The sequence below is a fragment of the Lactuca saligna genome, chromosome 6 (assembly GCF_052625555.1).
Source record: "Lactuca saligna cultivar CGN05327 chromosome 6, ASM5262555v1, whole genome shotgun sequence".
In the NCBI taxonomy this organism is placed as follows: Eukaryota; Viridiplantae; Streptophyta; class Magnoliopsida; order Asterales; family Asteraceae; genus Lactuca; species Lactuca saligna.
The window spans coordinates 23,406,324-23,429,795 of NC_136422.1; the positions used below are offsets into that span (position 1 = coordinate 23,406,324).

Consider the following 23,472-nt stretch of genomic DNA (forward strand, 5'->3'; position numbering starts at 1 on the left):
TCGACCCTAATAGCTAAAAAAAACTTTAAACACCAAATCAAATAAATAACAAATAACAAAAGTTTATTATGCTATAATCACATTTTCCATATAATAAAACAAGAAAATTCAAATTCGATATTGACACACGAAGTTACTTGGACAAATATTTTCCCCCAAATTAAACGAGGATTTTTTTTTTTTTTTTTTTTTTTGGACTTCATCTAACAGAACAACGACCATTCAAAATTCTCTTCATTTGTTATTTCTAGGCTGTTCTAAGTAAAGATGTCGTTGTGGTTGTCATCTTCGTCATCACTCTTCTCCAAATCCTTCAATAGCAACACCAAATCTGTTATTCCCCGCTTCACAGCTTCTGCCGATGTTCCAGACTTCCTTTCTGTCGATTGGTAATACCTCTCAAATCCCTAGCTCAATCCTCACTTTTGGTTTTTTGATTCATAGCTGGTCATCGATTGGGGGAGAAAGTTGTGCTAATCCTTGATTTGATTATATCATTTCCCCAATTTCATAAATACATTCGACTTTTTTCATTACCACAACACAACAATCTGCTTAAAAAGAAGAAAATTGCCCTTTTGAATCGTTATGTATCGAGTATATCAATTTTCTATCAGTTTTCTGATGAAATAACCTGAATCAACCTTAACATTCAATGTTTAATCTATGATTGAAATTGGTTACAGGTTGGAATCTCGCAGGAAGAGACCTTTTGGCCCAAGATTAAGTGTAAGTGTGTAACCTTCTAATCAACCAAATCGTCTCTGAATCTTAACTATGTTCAATGTTTAGTGCAATTTTTACATCTACACTTAAAATCTATGGATGTAGTTTAGTGCAGAAGAATCTGTTCAGTACCAACTTGATGCATTGATGTTCAATAATCAACCACGTCCAGATTATGGGGTCGAAGTCATGTACAGGGTAATTACTATTTCTCGAATCCAATTCTTCTTCTTTTTCTAATGATTTTAGAACTTCACATGAATTGCAGTTTGCTGGATTTGATCCTTTTGAAAGATCTCTGTATTTCGGTCCTTCTTTTGATTTGGGACAGGTTAGTAATCAACATAAAACTTTTTTTTTCTTCAAAATCTCTGTATCATACTATCATTAATCGAATTATTTTCTGTTCATGTTCATGTTCAAGCAGTTTGAGCGATTCAGACGAATTTTCCACCATTCAACATATCGCGTTTTACTAAATCACAAGGAGAGAAAGATCTTAAGCACTTTAAATGTTGAGGAGGTTAGTTTCGTCATTTTACACTAACCATATGTTATCAATAAGTTATTTTGTAAATTGTTTTTTTTTTGGTGATTTAGAATTGTTACAAGCAGAGAGTTTGGATACGTGGGGCTCGACCCGAAGAAGAAGAAACATTTCAGTTTACAATGGTTCAAGTATGTTATTTGTTTTTATTTTTTATTTTTTATTTTGTGTTTTATTTTTTTAGTGTTATTGTTTCAGAGAGTTGGTGGGTTTTGGGATGGTTATTGGCTGACGGAATCTCTTCTTCATGATGGAGATAGCTTTTCCGGTGGGGTGGCATACTGAAAAACCACCGTGAATAGGGTGGTGGAACTTTGTGAATAAATGTTTCAACATTTTCTATTTTTATATGTTTATAAATAAATTATAGGTAACTAGAGTACATATATTTGTTTTCATTAACTCATTATCATGTATACTTGATAATATAAGAAGCTCATCTTGTTACACTAAATCTTGTTAATTTTTTTTAATTAAAGTATTATTTAAAATGCAATAACCAAATCCACAACGAAATGACTCCCATAAGTAAACAAAACCAAATTTTAAATATTCAACTTTGAATATTATATCATTCTTAAAGATGATCATTCTCAAGAAACAAAGATCAAGAACAAATATAGCCCTCAAAAACAAAATAAATATTTAGCAATTACTCTCCATTCAATCTTATAACAAGAATCAGCTTCCAATTGATATAATCTCTCACTTCAAAACCACATTTACTTCTTGGATTGAGATTGGGGAATGTACTTTGTAACCACATAGCAATCGGGTGGGGTGATATTTGTGTAATAATTTTTAATTGTTTCCGTGATTTCAAACCCAAATTTCTTGTAAAAACTTATGGCATCTTCATTGTTTGTTTGCACATGCAAGTAAATCTCACCAATGTTTTGCTTCTGGCTTAATTCAAGAACATGATTCAACAGCTTTGTACCTATAATAAAACATTAAATAAAAGGTATAATATAAAAGAAATAAAAGTAGGATGCTATAAATAATATAATACATAAAAATAAATGAAAGTAAAATGCATTGCTATTTCTTGAATTAGATGATACTCACCGATGCCTAGGCCACGGTATGGTGCTAAAACACCAAGTGTCATTATGTAAACACGAACAACGCCAGTTTCTTTCTTTTCAAGGCGGCATGCAATTGAGCCAACACATATGTCATTGTAATATGCTGAAAAGGTAACATATGGAAGCTTAGAGAATATTTATGGATTGTGATTGGGGAAAATACATTGTTATGAAAAAAAATCGACGACAGAATTTCATTGATTGTTATTACACGAAGAGTTAGAAGTGAGGAAGAGAAGAGGGACAAAGCTTTGGTGGAGCCTAGAAGACAAATAGATATCTCAAGTGGAGAGAAATATCAAGGTAGATGAGTAGCCTACCCCCACGCTTCGTTTCCTCATTTGCAAAGTTCGTCTATGTGATGCAATTGCTAACCTGAGCATGACTGTCGACATCTACATACCCCTAGTATGATTGTTGACATCTACCTACTACCCTCAGGATGACTTTCATGTTAACATCTACCTACCCCTAAGCATGACTATCGATATCTACATGATTGTCAACATCTACTTAACATGGCTATAGAAATCTACCTACCTCTACCTATCCTCGGCATGACTGTCAACATCTACCTCTCATCAGCATGACTGTCAACATCTACCGACCACTAAGCATTACTGTCAACATCTACCTATCGTCGGTATGACTATCAACATCTACCTCTATCGTCGGTATGACTGTCAACATCTACCTACCACTAAGCATGACTATCTATATCTGCCTACCCTAAGGGCTAATTACCCTAGCTTACATTTAACATTAAATCAAGAAATGCAATTGTTTTCAAACTTAGAAAACAAAACCATGATTTTTTTTTTTTTGGCAATTTGGGAAGAACTAGGGTTGACATCAAACATCAAATTAAATCTTTTTTCTTTGGAAACTCAAATGCCATTAACGCAACAAGCAATTTTATTCAACATATCAGCAAAACAAACATAACAATCATGGTTAGAAACCTAAAAACCCCATCATTATAACCTATAAAAACACAGAACAGACGACATTTGCAAACGTAAAATATTGAAAAAGGAGAAAGATGTGGGATTTATAAGAAAATCTTAGATAGAAAAAGAATACCTAGCTTGGTGAATTCGCCGGAGGCAAGAGCATCTGCGTAATACTTGTCATTGTATCGAACAGGAAATAGAACGGAGTTGAGTTTTTTCAATTGCATTAAGTTTTTGTCACGAACGCCGTCTAATGAGATTGAAACAGCACGGCCGGCTCCCATATTTCTTCTTGGTTGATCGTATGGATTGGAGATGAAGGCGATGATGATTCGATTGTGTTGTGGTGGGTAAAAGCCAAAAGGGATTTCTTGCCAAACAAAGCCTTGTTTTAAGCTTCGACTACTCTATGGGCCTTTGGGAATGGGGGCGTGAATGTGGCTTGTCTACGTCTTTTTTATTTACTTTTACCCCCTTCGACTTCTTATTGTCACATTCTAGTCCTTATGGTTTTGTTCTTGGTAATGCTTAACAAAATTATTATAGTAAAAATTACATAAATGGTTCATGTTCTTGGAAAAACGTACTAGGTTTGATTTTTATGAGGAATTGCTTTCAAATATGGCCCGTAAGTTTAAAAACCCTTACAAAATAGTTCTTACGATCGACTCCATTTGTTAAGCTTCGTTAAGTCTAAACTTATGTTCATAACAAGATTAATGTAGCCATCTCTCTCAAACTATCTCGTGACTTACCATCATCACCCACCCTTAATTTTTCCACAATCCCTTGCCGCCCCATTCAAAATTTATCTACCCTTTTATCCATCGAAAACACTAACCTCCATTGTTTATCGACCTTGGAGTTGAAAACCCTCATCCTCATTGAAAACCCCTCAACCAAAACAATAAAGTTTCTAAAAGAGAATAGGGTGGAGATTTAGGGCAAAGAGTAGAGGTGGAAAAAACTAACATGACATGAAACCCGACACAAACCCAACACAAAATGAATGGTTTTGGGTAAGATTTTTCAACTCGTTAAATAAAATTGCTTGTTGCGTTAACGGGTAAGGTTAGGGTTGAGAATTTCAAGTCGAAAATGACTCGTTGAATAAAATTGCTTTGTTAAACTCGTTGAATAAAATTAAACGGGTAAGGTTAGGGTTGAAAATTTCAAATCGAAAATGACTTGTTTTTTATATGTAAGTTTTTTTTTTCAATAAAGTAGAAAGACCTAAAACCAAAACCATATGTAAAAAAAACTTTTGTGTTGAGTCGTTTTGTAATTTGGAAACGACTTAGTCGTCTGGGCGAAGATTTTTTTTTCCAGTGTTATGGTTATCTTCTAAATTCCATAGTCTCCTCGACCACTCCATCCTCATAATGATCCCTCCCTTCGCCTCCCAACTCATACTCATTCTATTTATTCTTCTAAACTTACTACAAATTTAGTCATTCTACTTCCTAACTATTATTTTTTCCTTTCTGTCTACCTAAATCATACTCTTTCAACATGTTTAGTGTTTCAACCTCACATTTCATGACACATTTCAAGATATACCCTTAACTCGAAACATAATACACAATCGACCGGAAAATAAACAGGTTGATAGGAAACGACATGTTAATTAAACGAGACAGATTAGGGTTAAGCTCTATCAATCTGTTTAATGTTTTGACACAATATACACGTTTGGCAAGTCTAGAAAAGAGGTTGGTTTTAAAGAATCTTTCTACATGGAAAACATAAAGGCAACTATATCGGATACATAATATAGTATCTACTACCGAACCCTTATCTATGAAGGCAATTTTATGCCTCCGAAGAGGTTGTATCTATCGATCAAACCCAACCGGTTCCTCTTCATATTTATGTTAGTGATTTGCAAAGTCTGGCATTTGTTATTCCTACAATATAGATACATAGTGGGTTCAAAATGCTATTAAGAGAAAGTTTTGAATTATTTGTTCTTTTTTCATCATCAAAAGGAAAAATTGTTGTTCCCATTGGATAATTAATGGTTCATTAAGATTAGATTGATGATATATATATATATATATATATATATATATATATATATATATATATATATAAAAGAAAATATGGTAGCTTAAGTTCTTGGACATGTGCTTGGGTTGATGATGTCTAAACATATTGAATTTTGTTCTTGAAATGTTACCATCAATATAAATTTGATTTTATTGATGCATTATATGTTCATGGACCTATTACATTTTTTCCATTATATCACTTGGTTGCTTTCAATTGTTTTGATGATTTTGTTCGCATATATGTTACGTTTTTCTCTTATTGGATTGATTTGTTTATTTCAATTATTCTGTTGATTTTATTTGTTGACATCTTACATTTTAATTTCTTTGATGATTTACTAGTTTCAATTCCTTTGGTGATTTTCATTCTAAGAAATTTAGGGATTCATTATTCTTAGATTCAAGTTAGTCATTATTATGGTTGATTTGTTCTAATGTAAATGTTATAGGTCATCAAGTGTTTATTAGTCATTGATGTGGTTGATGTGTTCTAATATAAATATTACTAGACGATTACATGTGCGCTATGCATAATACAACAATACATTTGAGATCTTTACAAATATATGTTTTTTAAATATATAAATGATGTTGTTTGTAACAACCGATTTTCCAGATCAGGTCGATTTAGGGCTTCAAGGAATCAAATGCATGGTTTTTGGAAAAAACTAGGGCTCACGACATGACCATAGAAGGGCCACGACGTGAGCAACAATCAATTAACATTCTGATTTAAGCTTAGCTCATGACGTGAGCATTAGGAGGTCACGGCGTGGGATACGCTGCAACCCAAGCCCACAATCTTTTAGGGTTTCATTTGTATTTAAACCCCATAAACTTCATTGGGTTCCTGTAACGACCCAAAAATCAAGGGTAAAATTTTTATTTTTATTATAGCCAAAACATTGATACCATTTATTTCAAACATTCCAAAACATCATTAACTAAAACATTTAGTTAGTCTCAAAATCATTTGTTGCGGAAATCATAGGTGTGTACACTGCAATCAATCCAAGCCATTCTTTTCCAAATCAATGATACCTGAAAACAATAAACAAAACTATAAGCATGAAGCTTTGTGAGTTCCCAGAGCATACCCCACATAATCCACATAAACCACATAATCCACATAAACCATATTAATCACATAGGTCATATCAGTCATATAAGGTATATCAATCACATAAGCATATAAGGATGCCATGGGCTCCTCCCAAGGTCTTACTCCAGGATGTCATGGGCTCCCCTACATGGTCTTACACCTAAGTACCATGGGCACCCGTATGGTCTTTCATGTAAGTATCACAAAGACAAGTAGCATATCACACATAAAATAAACCACTAATATACCACATATCACGTAAACAATGCATATAAACATATAAGGATGCCGTGGGATCCTCCCAGAGTCTTATTCCAAGATGCCATGGGTTCCCCCACATGGTCTTACACCGATGTGCCATGGGCTCCGCCCATGGTCTTTACCTAGAAAACCATGGGCTCCCCCACATAACCTTACATCCAAGTGTCATGGGCTCCCCCACATGGTCTTACATCCAAGTGGTATGGGATCCCCCATGGTCTTTACCTGAAAATCCATGGGCTCTCCCACATGGTCTTACATCCAAGTGTCATGGGCTCCTTTTATGGTTTTTCGTGCAAATATCACATAAACATATAACATATCATATATCATATAACCAACTGGTATGCCACATATCACTACATCAACTAGTGTACCACATAATACAAAATGGGTCGGCCTTGGTGCCTTCGACCCATTGGTATGGTCAGGAGACTTACCTCACACTGCTGAAGTCCCGCAGATAAAACTTTAGCTGCTGGTTGATAGGTTCCCGAACTGTCAACATCAAAACGACACCCAATTAATAATTGGGTTCTAATATGTAACCATAAGTCCATGCTTGGGGTAAAAAGACTACTTTACCCCTAACTTAGCTTTATTCAGTCCAAGGCCTAATCCAAATGCCTAAAAGTCAAACTATAGACCAAAAGCCCAACACATGGCCCAATTTTCTAAATTAGGCCCATACCTCTACATGGGCTTATCTTAAGGCCCACGCATTTAGTCTAGTCCAACCACTTGGTATTCCAGTGGTCCAAACTCTCATAATCCTCAAGGCCTAGTTATGACCCATCTATGGCCTAATTTTCCAAATTGGGCTTAAACCCTCACATGGACCTTACTCTAAGGCCCATCCATATATTCTTAGTCCATATGATTATTCTTAGATGGCCCATCAATAGTCCAATCACCAAAACCCAATAGAAAGGCCCAACTTAAGGCCTAACCAAATGTTAAGGTGTTCACATAAAATAACGGTTATGGTTAAGTGTTTCTTACTTAACTCATTAGGGACTTAATCCATTAAGTCCATCAATCTATTGGGTAAAACATATAATGTGGTCAGGCTTAATACATAATTCCAGTCTAGTCATTTAAAAATGCGGGTTCTAACAGTCCAAAGCCCATATATCCAAAATTAGGGTTCCCAACCCATCACAATCCAATTAGGCCCAAAAGCTAAGTCCTTGGGCTTATTAGTGTTTCAGTAGGTCAATTAGGGTTTTCCTAAGTCGAGCACCACCGACTACCACCTTGGGTAGTGGTGGCCAACGGTGGCTCACGGCGGCAGCCACCAACCCATGGTGGTGGTTATGGTTCTAGTCCATTTTATCTAAGCATCCCAAACGAAATCCAAACACAAACAAAGCACACCGCCACCCAACACTGCGGTAGGTGGTGGTAGCCACCACCTTATGGTGGTGGTTATGAGTTTTCTTTTCATTATTTTGTCACGATTAAAATTTACAACACAAATCCCAATAACACACACTCACTAACATAAATACACACACACACACACGTAGCCACCCTAGTAGTGACCGACGGTGGTATATGGCAGCAGCCACCACCTCACCGTGGTGGTGGTGGCTTTTTCCCTTGAATTTTGGCTAACAAAACACCAAACACCTCTCCAATGAAATAAACACACACAACATCCTTTGCCGGGAACAATAACACAGCCACCCACTTGGTAGCGTACGCTGGCGGCAGGGCACAAGAAGGCGACAACATTGGAGGCACCACCGGTGATCATGGCATTTGGCAGCAGCTCACGACGGGACAACAACCCACGAACATGACAACACATTTGACTGAGCTATCCACGAGAAACCGACGCACTTTATCTTCACGTAGATGCACAACGACGACGTCATCGACCGGAGATAGCGATGATAGTGGCGTTGTCATTTTGTTCCCCCTCATTTCCATCAGAACAACGATCTCCCAAGTCAATCTTCATCTTCAACAACCACGGGAGGCATGGCGGTGGTGTTTCCGACTCTAACAACTATGGCGGCACCAAAAATGGCGACAACCACGAAGATAGTTTCGCCGGTCCCCAATCGGTGCAACTTCACTCGACCAGTCTCGGTGGTTTTTCCCCGGTTACACACATCATCCGGCAGTGGCGATGACCTCCCAATGGTGAAGTGGCAGATGGTATGGTGGTGGCGGCTGGAGGAGAAGAAGGAGGTGGCGGTTGATGGTGATAATTAGGGTTAGGGTTTGAGGGCAATGGAACAGATAAATACCCGAGCCCTAACAAAGTTCATTCCATAATGGCAGGAATGGTCCACATCCATCAAAATCTTTTCGAACCAACTACCACATTTACCCATTAGACCCCTACTCCTATAATTCCTTTCATTTTAAGCCCAACAGTTACCAATCACCCTTCCTCTACAAAATTGTTTTTAATGAAGTCCATATGTTACCATTCAGCCCCTAAGCCTCCAAAATCTCTTCAAATTAAGTCCCAATAATTTACCAAGTAGTCTTTTCCTTCACAATTATTTATGAAATAAATCCGAAACATACACTTTTACCCCCCAACTTCTAAAATTATGATAATTAGCTCCTCGAGACCAACACCTTGCTATATACTTATTGATTTCAGGGATATTATACATTTATTTATTTATTTAATAAACAGGGTGTTACAGTTCCAAACCAGCCTCCTTCGCCCCTAAACTCAGTAAAGGCCTAACCCTATCATCTCTTTGTGTTTCTTGAGCTTTTGGGGGAGTTTTGGGTGGTTTTAAGAGGAAGAGATCACCATGGAAGCATAGTTTCAGCTTGGAAGTTTCATTTTCAACCCTTAGCTACACTTCTGGACCAATTTGAGTAATCAAGATCCAAGATTTATGTTTCCTTATTACTAAATCTAATGTTTTATGCTTATTTATCCAAGATCTTAATAGTGAGAGTGTTGAGACTCCATAAAGGTGGCAACTTTATAGGTCCTTAGCGTCCCTTGATGCTTATATGTCATGGATATGAAGTTTCGAGGATGTTTGAGTCCATGCACGAGAAATTACTTCCTTTTCTTCATAAATGGCCTAGCTTGAGCTTAAGTCTTGTATTGGACATACAAGACCTTAAAGCATTGATTTTTATGATCCTTGGAGTGTTAGGAAGCCTCCTAGAACATATGGATTAGTGTCTTAATGGATTAAGAATATTTGACGCAAGAAACTGACATGTGTCGCTTCTAAAACGAACCCTCGGGATTTATTTAGTTACCTATTTAACCAAAAGATATATTTGGTATTAATTACGAAGTATGGGGTTGGTTTGGTAAAATAGTCAAATTATAGGGTTGAGTTGTTAAAATAAATAAATTGAATAGGACCGATTTTGTTAACCGTTTCCAAATGAGAGACTAAAATGGTTTATTTAAATCAATCTTTTGGGGTTTTGGATTTATTTTGTAAACAAATTCCATGTGAAGGGGTTATTTAAATATTTGGAATTAAATGTTAGGGAGTTAGTACTTATTTTGTAAGAATTTATCAAGGAGGGGGTTTAAGAATTTATTTGAAATGAAAGTTTTGGTGTTTGGGACTTGTTTTGAAAAGAATTTTTAGGGGAGTGGCTGAGAATTATTTTAGAATGGGAGTTCCGGAACTTTGGGTTTCTTTTGAAAAGAATTTTCGGTGGAGGGTAGGTTTCAATTAAATTAAAATGAAGTTTGAGTTTGATTTGTTTCTTTCTATGTGAAGTTCGTAAACAGAGAACAAAAAAATCATATGGTCTTTGATTTTATGATGGTATACGAATGAAGTGGACATAACGAACACAAAAAAAATATACTAACGAGGGTTAAAATCAATTAAATTGAAATCAAGTTTGTTTAACAGGATGATTAATCCTCCTGTTGCTTCATGTCGATACCGTGCACACACACACACAAAAATGTAAATGGTCTTGTGGCTTCTGATCAATCGAAGAAGGGCCAGAATCAAACATAAAACAAGATGGTTGTGGAGGTTACTTACAGCAGCAGGTGTAGATGGCCGGTGCATGGTGGTGGCATACGACAGTGGAGGGCGGCAGAAGGTGGGAGTGGGTTCCGGTGATGGCAGTTTTCGGTTTCTTCTTCTGTTTCGAGCTGAAATCGATGAGGAAAAGAAATGGGCTGGTGGTGGGGCTTAAGGAGGGGTTATAAGGGAGGTGTTGGGTGGGTTTAGGGTGGTGGAACGGTGGTGTATAAGTGGTAGAGTGGTGGTGTTGTGTTATATATATAGATGCTGGGTGATGTTGTGAGGATTTAGGGAAGGATATAGTCTAGTGTCTAGTGAGGCACTCACATGCCCCAAGGAAGTCATACTCTCATATCAAATCAAACATTCCCAAGGAAGTCATACTCTCATATCAAATCAAATACTCAAGATGGAGCCACTTGGTTTAGGGTGGTGGAAGGGTGGTGTATAAGTGGTGTTGTGTTATATATATATATATATATATATATATATATATATATATATATATATATATATACTAGCTGTTTACCCGTGCTAAGCGTCGGATGCAAATATTTTATAAAAAAATTTAGTTTGTAGAGAATTAGTTATTTTATGCAAATAGTTAACTACATATAAACAAAATATTGATAATTTTTCGGTTCTTAGAATCCTCAAATGTTGATAAACCCATTTATGTGTCATTTTGTTGCAACTTGCAATTAATCACTTGTAATATTAACTCCAAATAACCGGAACCTCTTAACTCGTTATAAAACATTGGCCGGTTTGATGAGTTATGAGTTTGTAATATTCTACCCGTATTCTTATTTCCGGTCTATGTAGAGTTGCTTTTTTGTGGTATGTAACTCTCATTTTCCGAGTGTTTTTGTTTACAATCTATATTAAACAAAAGGAAGACTCATTTTTTTTTTTCAATTTTGAAGCTCACGTTACCATATGTGTAGGAGATAAAATAACTAACACACACACACACACACACACACACACACATATATATATATATATATATATATATATATATATATATATATATATATAGGTTAAAAATTACAACATAAGACTTACGAAATCAAATGGTGAATCTTTTTCCAGTTAGTAATATCCTTCATTGATTAGTTATATTGTCGCTAAGGTAGTGAGGGATAAACCACTAACAATGGTTGAGTTCAAGAACTCCATAGGTAGAAGTTATTTTCATCATATTTTGTTTCATCAAAACTATTATAAATTCTTTTATCAAATTGGTTGATTTAATAATCATTAATTTCATCAATTGTCTCAATTTTGGTGGATAATATTGTCCGCAAAATTATAAAATCTAAATTAAATCTATTGATTGTAAAGATGAAGTTATTAAGGGGGTGTTTGACTTAGCTTTTGAATGGCTAAAAGTCTTTTTTATAAAAAGATCATAGGAAAAAGATGTTTGACAAAAAACTTCTAAAAACTACTTTTGGATTTTGCAAAGAAGGAAAATCAACCTTTTGAAAAAGTCAGGAAAACCTGATTTTTATAATTTTTCCAAAAAAATCTTCTAGCCTCTAAAAAGCTAAGCCAAACATCCCTAAATCAATCAAATCAAATCTTATCAGTAGTAGTTTCTGTTTGATGATCTTTTTTATTATACCGCTTTTTAAGTTGATAGTTATAAGTTGTAACATTAATTTATTATATTTAAAATACATATTTTACAATTAACCACAATATTAGTTTTTTATTTAAAGAGGTCTTTTAAGATTTATGATAATTTGTTTTAATGTGAAATTACATGTAAATTATATGTCGAATTACTTTGTTCCTTAATGATTAGATTTCATAATCCTTACTTTAAGTCAATTTATAACAATAATTTGTATTTTCAATTTGTATGAAAACATTTATCCACATAAATGAAACTGAAATAGTAAAATAAAAACACTTTTTTTTTTTAATGAATTAACCCAATAATACAAAATTTGATGTTAATTAAATTGCACAACAAAATTAAGCGTATCAGTATGAAATATTAGTCGCATATTACAAACACCATTTAGTTTAAATTGTTTTCATCATCATTCTTATCAGTAGTAGTTTTTGTTTAAATGATTATAATTGATAATTTCAAGCTTATACAATACATATTTAAAACTCACATTGAAGTTATCATCCCAAGGAATAATAGACTAAAAGATTAATGCCTTCGATCTATCGATATCTTCTACTAAATGCACCTCCAAGACTTGTTTAGGAGCTTCATCAACTCATCCATCCATTGAAACTCGTTGAAGCATAGATCAAACATACTTTATTAGAACATAACACTAAATTATGTTTTTTTTATAAAACACGTCCATCTACTGTCTTTAGAACCGATAACTTAGTGGTTCCAGCTTAATGGATCGTGATATTCAACCATGAAAATGTTTCAAGGTTGATAAAGACAGCCACACTTGTTAGTGCAAATCTCATCATCCATCCATCTAAATTAAATTAAAATTATCACCATATATATGATAATGGATGAGAATGTTTTCTAATATATACTATATGTTATTGTGCAGGTACATATGCAAATGAAAGTAATCATAAGCCTTACCAAAGAAATAGCATCAAACAAATATTAAAAAGTTTGCAAAACTCAACTATATCCTTCCTATCATATATGGTGGATCTATAGCTTCAATGGAATGTAAATTCCAAATTAGGCCTAATGTTTCTGTCTTTTTTTGTCTGAAGTGACATGCTGCTGATATCTCCTTGAAACTACTTATGATGGTGTATTGTATGCGGTCTAGATAGTGGGTGTGGACCCCATATTTTTGAATCGATCCCTTCTACCCTATAAATTTAATTATCCCATGTTTATTTCCTTGTCAATAATTGTTGTATGATATGTAAAAACTTATATAATTCACATAATAAGGAGAAGGGATTCTGAACTATGATGCATACAAAAAAAATCACAAAGAGATGGGGTAGGTAGGTCTATTACCTGGAGGAGAAAACGAAGATGATAGTGTGATTCCCAAAATTGCTCACAACATCTGGTCAACCAACAAAAACCCTAAAAAAAGGCCCGAACTCCAACATAATCAAAATCCCCTAATACGGAAACATCAAACATCATATTTGTCAAGAAGCTTAGAAAATTGATTCAACAAAAACTTCTGACCATTACTTCATCCTTCAAAAATGGATCTATCAGTGAAATACCTTTCTATAGTGCACCCTTCAAACAAATGCCATCGGAACAAAATAGAAATAGAAGAACAAACGAATATCCTTTAGACAATGAAACTACTTCTTATAGCTAAAGCCGATAGATGGAGGTGGTTGTTGGGGGATACCACATACAGTAAGCAGATACAACCATCATAACCTTGATTATCATCTTCCCCATTTGCTAAGTCACCCTAATCGATTTCTTCATTGTGTGATTTGGATCGTGCCTGAATATCAAAAACATACATTAGAAAACTGAAAATGAATGTAAGAACAAAAAATACAGACCAAAATAAACTGTAAAATTTGATTGATTATTCTTCTTCACTTGATGTTTCCTATTTCATGGTCACAAATCTGGAATAGATCATTAGAAACAGTAGTTAGCGCCTTTGTGGGAGGTTGAAGGCAAAAGGGGCGGAAGGAATAAGGTTTCCGAGAAGGGTGAAAAGAAAGCGGCGTGGATGGCGGCGAATGCAGAGCATGGGTGCAACCATGTATAAAGGGGAAAATTTTAATATTTGTGTCGACAAAGAGGAAAGTAACTGTAATAGGAGCGAGATAATGGGTGATTAGGTCCAAGATTGGTAGGTAATATACGAGTTACCATTTAAATTATTATGTGTTTTCTGGATGCATTTTATGATGGTATTTGATGCATTATTAGTTGTACCTCTTAAAATTTTCAAGAAACATTCAATATGCTTTATATAATATTAAAGATAAAGAGAGAGAGAGAGAGAGAGGGAGAGGAGATGCTGGGTGATGTTGTGAGGATTTCGGGAAGGATATAGTCTAGTGTCCAGTGAGGCACTCACATGCCCCAAGGAAGTCATACTCTCATATCAAATCAAACACTCAAGATGGAGCCACGCCTTGTACAACTGGAGATGAAGTGTAAGCAAGAAGGAAGGGGAAGGAGGTTGGACACGTGGGAAAGGTCAAGAAGGAAAGAAATTTGGATGGAATCTACTCTTAGGAGAGAGAGAGAGAGAGAGAGAGAGAGAGATGATGGCTGATGGCTGATGTTGTGAGGATTTAGGGAAGGTATGACCTTCTATTTATAGTCTAGTGTCTAGTGAGGCACTCACATGCCCAAGGAAGTAATACTCTCATATCAAATCAAACACTCAAGATGGAGCCGCGCCTTGTACAATTGGAGATGGAGTGTAAGCAAGAAGGAAGGGGAAGGAGGTTGGACACGTGGGAAAGGTCAAGAAGGAAAGAAATTTGGATGGAATCTACTCTTAGGTAAGCCATGTGGGCCTCACATGAGGTTACACAGTCATTAAATGCTCATAAACCCATATAATCATGTGCATCGGGATCCAAATGTTGAGAATTTTTTTTCTAACGTGCAAATAGATAGAGTTTAATTCAAGGATACTCAAACAAATTAATTTTTCGAGTTACGGAACTCCGGGAAATCGTGTTTAAAGTTTCCCGTCTAAATAGTCTGTAACACTCGATTTTTTGATTTGTGCAAATATTTTTGCTAAAAATATTTTGAGTATGAAACTAAATATCAGGCTATAGCCTGATTCTAAAATGCTCTAAGAGTTTCCAGCGAAGGTGTGTAAGTGCCTCAACGAATCGATTCAGTTTTACGCAACTAAAGAAAACCAGTGTTTTACTGTCTGTTTCTTAAAAATGTCGTATCTTTTGCATACGAACTCCGTTTTGGACGTTCTTTATATTTTTGGAAACAAGAGAACATGTACTATTAGGTTTTAGTGTTTTCTTCGCTCATAATTGCTACAAATTTTTAGTTTTTCAGACGCATTCCTAGTGTTGCAGTTTGAGCTGTTTGATTCATTTGATAGTTTACACATTTGGAAGTAAGGTATCATTTGATATATTATAATATTTGAAATGAACTCATTTATTTCACATTAGATGCACTAAAACTAAATGATTTGAATTACAAATAGATTTACTATAATTTAGTCATTTGCAGTCTATGAACTAAATTCAGGGATATCACATTACCTCCCCATTAAAGGAAATTTGTCCCGAAATTATTAAGTTCTAGGATACGTTGTGTTATCATTATGTCATTACACTAGTGGAGGAAGCACCGCTGAACAATTGTGGATACTTTTGTTTTGTTTGATCCTCACGTTCCCAAGTAAACTCTGGCCCTCTACGAGAGTTCCATCAGACTTTTACTATAGGTATGCGGCTTTGCTTGAGGCTTGTGATCTCCTGATCCGTGATCTCCACCGGTTCCTCCACAAAGTAAATCTTAGTGTTGACTTGGATCTCATCAAGTGAGATGAGAGGGTTCTCATCAGATAGACACTTTTTGAGATTACAAAGATGAAAGGCATCGTGAACTTTTTTGAGTTCTTGAGGTAGCATGAGTTTGTAAGCCACTAGTCCAACTCTTGCTAGGGTTTCGGAAGGTACGATGTAACGAGCATTTAGCTTACCTCTTTTTCTAAATATGATGACACGCTTCCATGGAGAAAACTTTAGCAGGACAAGGTCTCCTACTTTGAATTCCAATGGTTTGCATCTGATGTCAGCATAACTCTTTCGTCGACTACGTGCGACTTTTAATCATTCCTTTATTTGAACAGTCTTCTCCGTTGTTTCATGAATGATCTTGGGACCAGTGAGTAGAGTGTCTCTAGAATTCTTTTTAGCTAATTGAGTATCTCCAACTTCTGCCTAACATATTAGAGAATGGCATATGCGCCCGTATAAGGCCTTGAATGGAGCGACCTTTATGCTAGTATGATGTTTATTGTTATATGAAAATTCGACTAATGGCAGGTGAGTATCCCATGCATTATCGAAGTCTATCCCATGTATTTCTTTCTGGGTTAGTACGGTGAGAGGCTTGGCTATTTGGAGAAGTTTTTGATGAATCTCTTATAGTAACCTGCAAGCCTTAAGAATTGGCGTACTTCGGTCAGTGTCGTTGGTGCTTTCCAATTCTTAACCACTTCAATATTCATGGGATCAACATGAATCACTTTATTACTAACCACATTGCTAAGGAAATGCACTTTGTTAATCCAGAACTCACATTTAGAAATCTTTGCATAAAGTTTCTTTTTTTCTTAACAGTTCTAGAATTAAATGCAAGTGTTGGCCATGTTCTTCCTGAGTTCGTGAATATATGAATATGTCATTGATTAAGACAATCACGAATTTATCCAAATAAGGTTTACACACCCGATTCATAAGATCCATGAATACGGATGGTGCGTTGGTCAGTACAAATAGTATTTACGACGAGGGCACTAAGTTAGGATCAACTTTATGTTCTGCTGCAAGGGCGAGGCAGTGTTTACTGCATGGGTGCATGGGTTATCTGTCATATGTGGTGGATACTCAAGTTAACTAAAAGAGACCAATTTCCATTTCTGATGTTCCTATTGTGTGTGATGTCCTTGATATTTTTCTAGAGTTGTCGGGTGTGCCTCCCAAGAGGTAGGTGGAGTTTCGGATCAATCTAATCTCTGGTGCGGTGCCGATTGCCAAGGCACTGTATTGCCTTGTACCAAACGAGATGGAAGAGTTATCCTCTCAGCTTCAGGAGCTATTAGGAAAAGCGTTTATTTAACCGAGAAGTTCACTATGGGAAGCAACAAATGTATATTGCTTATCAGGAATTAAACAAGCTGAGAGTGAAGAACCATTATCCGTTGCCGAGGAATGATGATCTTTTTGATCAGTTACAGGGGCGTCTTGGTTTTCCAAGATTGATTTGAGGTCTGTTTACCATCAGATGAGGGTGTTAGAGGATGATATTCAAAAGACGACCTTTCGAACTCGTTATGGGTATCACGAGTTCGTGGTGATGCCTTTTAGGCTCACCAATGCACCGACATCATTCATGGATCTCATAAGCCGAGTGTGTAGGCCCATGTTGGACCGGTCAGTGATTGCTTTCATTGATGACATCTTGGTCTATTCGAAGACCAAAGAGCAGCATGAGGAGCATTTGCTCGAGATTCTTGGGGTTTTGAGGATGGAGAGGTTATATGCCAAGTTCTCTAAGTGTGAGTTCTGGTAGCACGATGTTTAGTTTCTGGGATACCTAGTTAATCAGAACGGTATCTTGGTTGACCCAACTAAGATAGAGGCGGTTATGTGATGGGAGGTTCTGAAGTCTCCATCTGAGCTTTGGAGTTTCCTCGGTTTGGTGAGATATTATCCGAGATTCATTCGAGACTTTATGAGGAAGGATATTGTGTTTAGATGGAGGCCTGAGCAGCAGACATCATTTAAGACTCTTCGGTAGAGACTTTGTGAGGCACTGGTACTTGCCATCCTTGAGGGAATTGAGGATTTTGTGGTCTATTGTGATGTAAACATTTCAGGATTGGGTGTTGTGTTGATACAAAGAGGGCATGTGATTACGTCCATTTCGAGGCAGCTAAAGCCTCATGATGCGAAGTATCCCTACCATGATCTGGAGCTAGGGGCTGTGGTTTTCGCTCTCAACATTTGGCGCCATTATTTTCATAGGGTTCGATATATTATCTACACGGACCATAAGAGTCAGTGGTATCTTATGGATCAACCTAATCTAAACATGAGACATAGGATGTGACTCGATGTAGTAAAGGATTATGATTGTGAGATTTTGTATCATCCGGGCAAAGCCAATATGGTAACCGATGCCTTGAGCCGTAGAGCAGTCAGTGCCTCGATTCGGGATGTGTGTTTGAGGATGACTACGATGACTCCAGTCTTGGAAATGAGCATATATGCACAGTCAGAGGCTATCAATGAGGAGAATCGGAAGAGTAAGCAGGTGGCTAGCCAGGTTTCATCCTTTGATATTGATAGTGGGAGTTACTGACTTACGGGTTTGGGTACCATATGTTGGTGGGGCTCGACAGGTGTTGATGAATGAGTCCCACAAGTCATGATTTTCCATTCATTCAGGGGCTACAAAGATGTATCTTGACCTGAATCATAGTTGCGGGTGGTCATGTATGAAGAGGGATGTGGCGTGGTTCGTGGAATGGTGCTTGACCTGCCGCGAGGTCAAGTCCAAACATCAGCACCCCCATGGAAAATTGCATCCCTCAAAGGTTCCACTATGGAAGTGGGAGAAGATTACGATGGATTTCATTACAGAGTTTCCAAGAACGACAAAGTGCTTTAAAGCTATCTAGGTGATAGTGGATCTTTTGACTAAAAGTGCTTACTTTCTAGCTATTTGTTGGAGCTCTTCTACCGAGAATTTGGCCGAGATTTATACTCGAGAAGCAGTGGCTCATCATGGGATGCCGACATCTATTGTGTCAGACCGGGATGTTCTTTTCACTTCCAGATTTTGGAAGAGGTTTCATGAGGAGTTGGGTACCCGATTGCACTTCAGTACTGCCTATCATTTATAGACAAACAGGTATACCGAACAGACTATACAAATGCTTGAGGCTATGTTGCTGACCTGCATCATTGATTTTGGTGGGAGCTGGGACTCCTACCTTCCTTTGGCTGAGTTTTCTTACAATAATGATCATCATGCCAACATTAACATGCCTCCCTTCGAGCTTCTCTATGAGAGGAAGTGTCAGACTCTTATTTGTTGGGGAAAGGTTGGGCATAGGGTTATGTGGAGCACTGAGATAGTGCTCAAGACAACAGAGCTTATTCCGTAGGTCATACAGAGGTTGCTGATGGACCAAAGTTGTCATAAGAGTTACACAGATCGATAACGCTATGAGTTTGAGTTCCAGGTTGGGGATTTGGTGTTCCTAAATATATCACATTGGAAAGGTGTTGTCCGATTCAGGAAGCGGGGCAATTTGGGCTGCAGGTTTAGTGGACCATTTAGAGTGCTAGCCCGAGTGGGTAAGGTGGCATACCGGTTAGAGCTGCCTGATGAGTTGAGTCAGATTCATGACACCTTCCATGTTTTCCATTTGAGGAAATATGTAGCCGATGAGACAACTGTGGTCCCTTTAGAGGAGATGCAGGTTGATGGTTTCCTGAATTACATCGAGAGGCCGATGATGATTCTAGATAAGAAGGTGAAGACCTTAAGGAACAAGGTAGTGAACTTGGTCAATGTTCAGTGGTAACATCAGATAGGCTTTGAGTGGACTTGGGAGCCTGAGTCTGAGATGCATGAACATTACCTTGATATGTTCTCAGATGTCGAATTTGAGGACAAATTATGATTCTGCTAGGGGAGAATTGTAATACATGTTGCATTGTATTTCTGTTTTAACCCTTAATATTTTAATTTATTTGTAATTAAGGTCCTTTTGTTGGGTGTACGAGGCTGTACGCCGGCCGTAAGTCATCGGCTTTTGACGCGTCAACATTTGAGTATGTTGGGTGTACATATGAGTACGTCGGGCGTACTTAAGCAACTCTTTAACCCTAAATTTTTAGGGTTGTGTCCCCTATTTAAACATTTTAATCCCTCTTGGACCTCCTTATAATCAACCTTTATTCCTCTAAAACCTAAAATCGAAACCATGGCCCTTGTGAGAAAGATTTGGAGCTTGAGAATGATCCTTGAGTGTTCTTGGTAGTAAAAGAAGACCATTAAAGAAGTGGTGGTGCATTCAAGCCTTTGGATCTAGAATCTACATCTCTTTGTCCATCTTTTGAAGGTATAAAGTTCCTACCTTAGAGCTTATTTTGCTAAATCTTGTTTAGGCTTGGATTTGTGTTCTTTTTGTCCAAAACCTTGATCTTTTTGTGAATATCGAATACTCCAGAGCATATGAGATGTCCTTCCAGACATTTTAAAGTGCTTAGAGTCATAAAAATGTTAGCTTGGTCATTGCTTTTCTTCCATGCATGTGTTATGGAGCTTCTGGTGGTGTTAGAAGTTAGGGTTTTGAGATTCAGCCGAGTACACCGAGCGTAACCCTGGCCATGCCTAGCGTACCTCGTTGCGAGCCTAATTTCTTTCCTGCCTTGCACTCTTTTCCCAACGTAGAGTTGTGTACGTCACGCGTACGTTAGCGTATTGACTCCTTTGACTTTTGGGCTAGTTGTGTCTTTAAGGGAGCTAGTGAGGGTTTTTGGTCTTGGAAAGGGCAAAATGGTCTTTTCCTCTAAATATGGATTAGACTTGGTTTGGGACCGGTAGAGTATGAAAAATTACCTTAATTATTAATTAGCATTAATTTGTGTAATTATTAGACGGAGTCTACTTCCGACCGTTCGGGTGTGAGTTTTATCAGTCATTTGTACAAGGTGAGTCTCCTTACAATGTGTGGTAATTTTGTGAAAGTTATAAAAAACATTGTATGATAATGTAAAAAAAATTAAAAACTTGTAAGAAAATTTTAAAATATTTAAAAAATATTTGGTTTAAAGCATTTGCATGAAAATTGTATGAAAGTATAAAGAAAGTTACAAAAAAAAAAATTATAAGCAAAGTTTAAAATATCATAAAAATATAGTAAAAAATTACGAAAAATCTTAGAAAAACCTATAAGAAAAAAATATCATAAAAATATAGTAAAAAATTACAAAAAATCTTAAGAAATTTGTAAAAAAAAAATTTATTCACACTTTGACAATTTAAAAAAAAAATACATTTAACCATTTAACTTGTTAAATATATTTATATACGACGGTTGTTCCGTAGCAATTATAATATATAAACTCATTCAAAAAATTAAATGATCAAATAGTTAAAAAAAATTGCATAAAAAAAATTGCATAAATATGAAGATAATTACGACACTAGCCATTTTCACTATACTTATATTCATTTGTATTCAAAAGTTGAAGCGCACGAATGTAAAACTTTAAAACCGATTTCAACCAAAGTGGCAGCGCTCTCTTCGTCGACGTGATCTTCTCTTTCTCTCAACATCTCGATCTTCTCTCGAAATCTCCCTATTCGATCTCTCACAAACGAACAACAAAAGTGAAAGATCGATGTCAGGCGCCATTGTTATTGCAGCGTCAAGCTCATGGGCAAGAGCCCTTGTAAAGATCTCCCCTTATACTTTCTCTGCCATCGGTATCGCCGTCGCTATCGGCGTCTCCGTCCTAGGCGCCGCCTGGTAATTCCATTTAACTATCCAAACAACACTCCTCAATCCTTCAAAACAGTCTAGAAAATGTTTGATTAACCGTTTAAAGGGTTGCAGGGGAATCTACATAACGGGAAGTAGTTTGATCGGTGCAGCTATCAAAGCTCCTCGTATTACTTCAAAGAACCTCATAAGGCACGCAATAATTAAACCCTAAGTTTTTGAATTTTGGTCAATTTGTGTATGTTTCTTCCAAAAGTTATGTCCCTTTGAGATTGTGATCTGATCTAACTTCAAGATTCATGTGATAACAGTGTCATATTCTGTGAAGCTGTTGCTATATATGGTGTCATTGTAGCCATTATCCTACAAACAAAATTGGAAAGTGTTCCTTCTTCAAAAATATACGAACCTGAGTCTCTTAGAGCAGGATATGCAATCTTTGCCTCTGGAATCATAGTGGGTTTTGCAAATCTTGTATGTGGGTAAGCTCCCTTACCCTTTTCATACCTAATTTGTTTAATCCATAATAGCAACATGTTTATATTTATTTACCAATAATAGCAATAAATTTGTAGCAAAATGCAATTACATTGCTATTATTATAGGTAAAGAAATGTTACGTGTAAAAAAGAAAGTACATTGTGTATGTTAGTAGTTTTTCTATAAGTTTAAATGTTTGTTGTTGAATGTTGATTAATCTTTTTGTTGTAGGCTATGTGTGGGAATCATAGGAAGTAGTTGTGCCTTATCTGATGCACAAAACTCTTCGCTTTTTGTGAAAATTCTTGTGATTGAAATCTTTGGAAGTGCATTGGGGTTGTTTGGTGTGATTGTGGGAATAATAATGTCAGCTCAAGCCACGTGGCCTTCAAAAGTTTGATTTTTTTTTTTTTTTTTTTTTTTTTTTTGTTATAGCAAATGAAGGGCATGAAATCTTTGTGTGTGTGCATATCTTCTAGAGAGAGTATTTAGTGACAGTAGAAGGAATAATAAATGCGTGTATTTTCTAATAATTTTGATTTTTTTGTTGTATGAGTAATGAATAAGGATCGGTTCTCCTGTTTGAATTCTTAGTATGAGTTATAAGTTTCATTGTACTATGATATTTTCTAATAATTTTGGTAAGTTTTGCAATTAATTCAAGAGTAAAAGGCACAAAAAACACTTTTTTTACACAGAAATTCGATTTTGACACCGTGTTTTTTTTTTTGTGTCAATTTTGACACTGTGTTTTCCAATTTGTTACAGTTCTAACCACTTGACCGGTTAACCAGGTTACATGCTGACGTAACATGCTGACATTATATGCTGACGTGTCAAAATTGATTTTTTTTCCACACAAATCCTCAAGTGAAATCCCTACTGAGATGACCCATCTGACCGCAACTGAAACATCCCCTCCCTATCACCCGACAACCTCCCTCATGGGTCCTCCTACACTTGGCACAACGACCCCGAGCCTGTTGGCCTCTCAAACACGAATCTTGAGTCTTGGGCCTCTTCGCATGGCCCAATGCGGTCTGAATATGTTCCGTCTTCCTCTTACTAAGGTGCTCAAAATCAATCTCCCGTTCT

General features: G+C 36.5%; 3 protein-coding genes across 4 annotated transcripts; 2 read left to right on the forward strand and 1 right to left on the reverse strand.

Annotated features, from left to right (window-relative positions):
* Positions 1–204: 204 nt before the first annotated feature.
* LOC145000124 (DNA-directed RNA polymerase subunit beta) lies at positions 205–1,727 on the forward strand. Of its 2 annotated transcripts, none has more exons than XM_078959282.1 (7): positions 205–389; positions 687–729; positions 832–924; positions 995–1,057; positions 1,154–1,249; positions 1,327–1,404; positions 1,458–1,727. In XM_078959282.1, exons 1-7 carry the CDS (start codon positions 268–270, stop codon positions 1,503–1,505), a joined length of 543 nt encoding a protein of 180 aa, XP_078815408.1. In that variant the 5' UTR covers positions 205–267; the 3' UTR covers positions 1,506–1,727. The 2 variants fall into 2 exon arrangements, with proteins under 2 accessions (XP_078815408.1, XP_078815407.1); XM_078959281.1 differs by having other exon boundaries at positions 209–389; positions 1,472–1,727.
* Positions 1,728–1,802: 75 nt separating this feature from the next.
* Positions 1,803–3,741, reverse strand: LOC145000125 (Acyl-CoA N-acyltransferases (NAT) superfamily protein). Its single transcript, XM_078959284.1, has 3 exons — positions 3,445–3,741; positions 2,342–2,464; positions 1,803–2,213 (listed from the first exon to the last, which is right to left on the reverse strand). The coding sequence occupies exons 1-3, from the start codon at positions 3,596–3,598 to the stop codon at positions 1,996–1,998; spliced, it is 495 nt and encodes a 164-aa protein (XP_078815410.1). The 5' UTR covers positions 3,599–3,741; the 3' UTR covers positions 1,803–1,995.
* A 17,926-nt stretch (positions 3,742–21,667) lies between these two features.
* LOC145001818 (V-type proton ATPase subunit c''1) lies at positions 21,668–22,888 on the forward strand. Its single transcript, XM_078961165.1, has 4 exons — positions 21,668–21,924; positions 22,012–22,089; positions 22,209–22,379; positions 22,609–22,888. Exons 1-4 carry the CDS (start codon positions 21,797–21,799, stop codon positions 22,775–22,777), a joined length of 546 nt encoding a protein of 181 aa, XP_078817291.1. The 5' UTR covers positions 21,668–21,796; the 3' UTR covers positions 22,778–22,888.
* The last annotated feature ends 584 nt before the right edge of the window (positions 22,889–23,472 follow it).

Excerpts from the sequence above, each read along its gene's own strand:
- LOC145000124 (XM_078959281.1), top strand. The coding sequence starts at position 268 with ATGTCGTTGTGGTTGTCATCTTCGTCATCACTCTTCTCCAAATCCTTC. Across the intron at positions 1,058-1,153 it reads CTTCTTTTGATTTGGGACAG|TTTGAGCGATTCAGACGAAT; the intron begins GTTAGTAATCAA and ends ATGTTCAAGCAG. Across the intron at positions 1,250-1,326 it reads GCACTTTAAATGTTGAGGAG|AATTGTTACAAGCAGAGAGT; the intron begins GTTAGTTTCGTC and ends TTGGTGATTTAG.
- LOC145000125 (XM_078959284.1), bottom strand. The coding sequence starts at position 3,598 with ATGGGAGCCGGCCGTGCTGTTTCAATCTCATTAGACGGCGTTCGTGAC. Across the intron at positions 2,465-3,444 it reads CGGCGAATTCACCAAGCTAG|CATATTACAATGACATATGT; the intron begins GTATTCTTTTTC and ends TTACCTTTTCAG. Across the intron at positions 2,214-2,341 it reads ATACCGTGGCCTAGGCATCG|GTACAAAGCTGTTGAATCAT; the intron begins GTGAGTATCATC and ends GTTTTATTATAG.
- LOC145001818 (XM_078961165.1), top strand. The coding sequence starts at position 21,797 with ATGTCAGGCGCCATTGTTATTGCAGCGTCAAGCTCATGGGCAAGAGCC. Across the intron at positions 21,925-22,011 it reads TCCGTCCTAGGCGCCGCCTG|GGGAATCTACATAACGGGAA; the intron begins GTAATTCCATTT and ends AAAGGGTTGCAG. Across the intron at positions 22,090-22,208 it reads ACTTCAAAGAACCTCATAAG|TGTCATATTCTGTGAAGCTG; the intron begins GCACGCAATAAT and ends ATGTGATAACAG.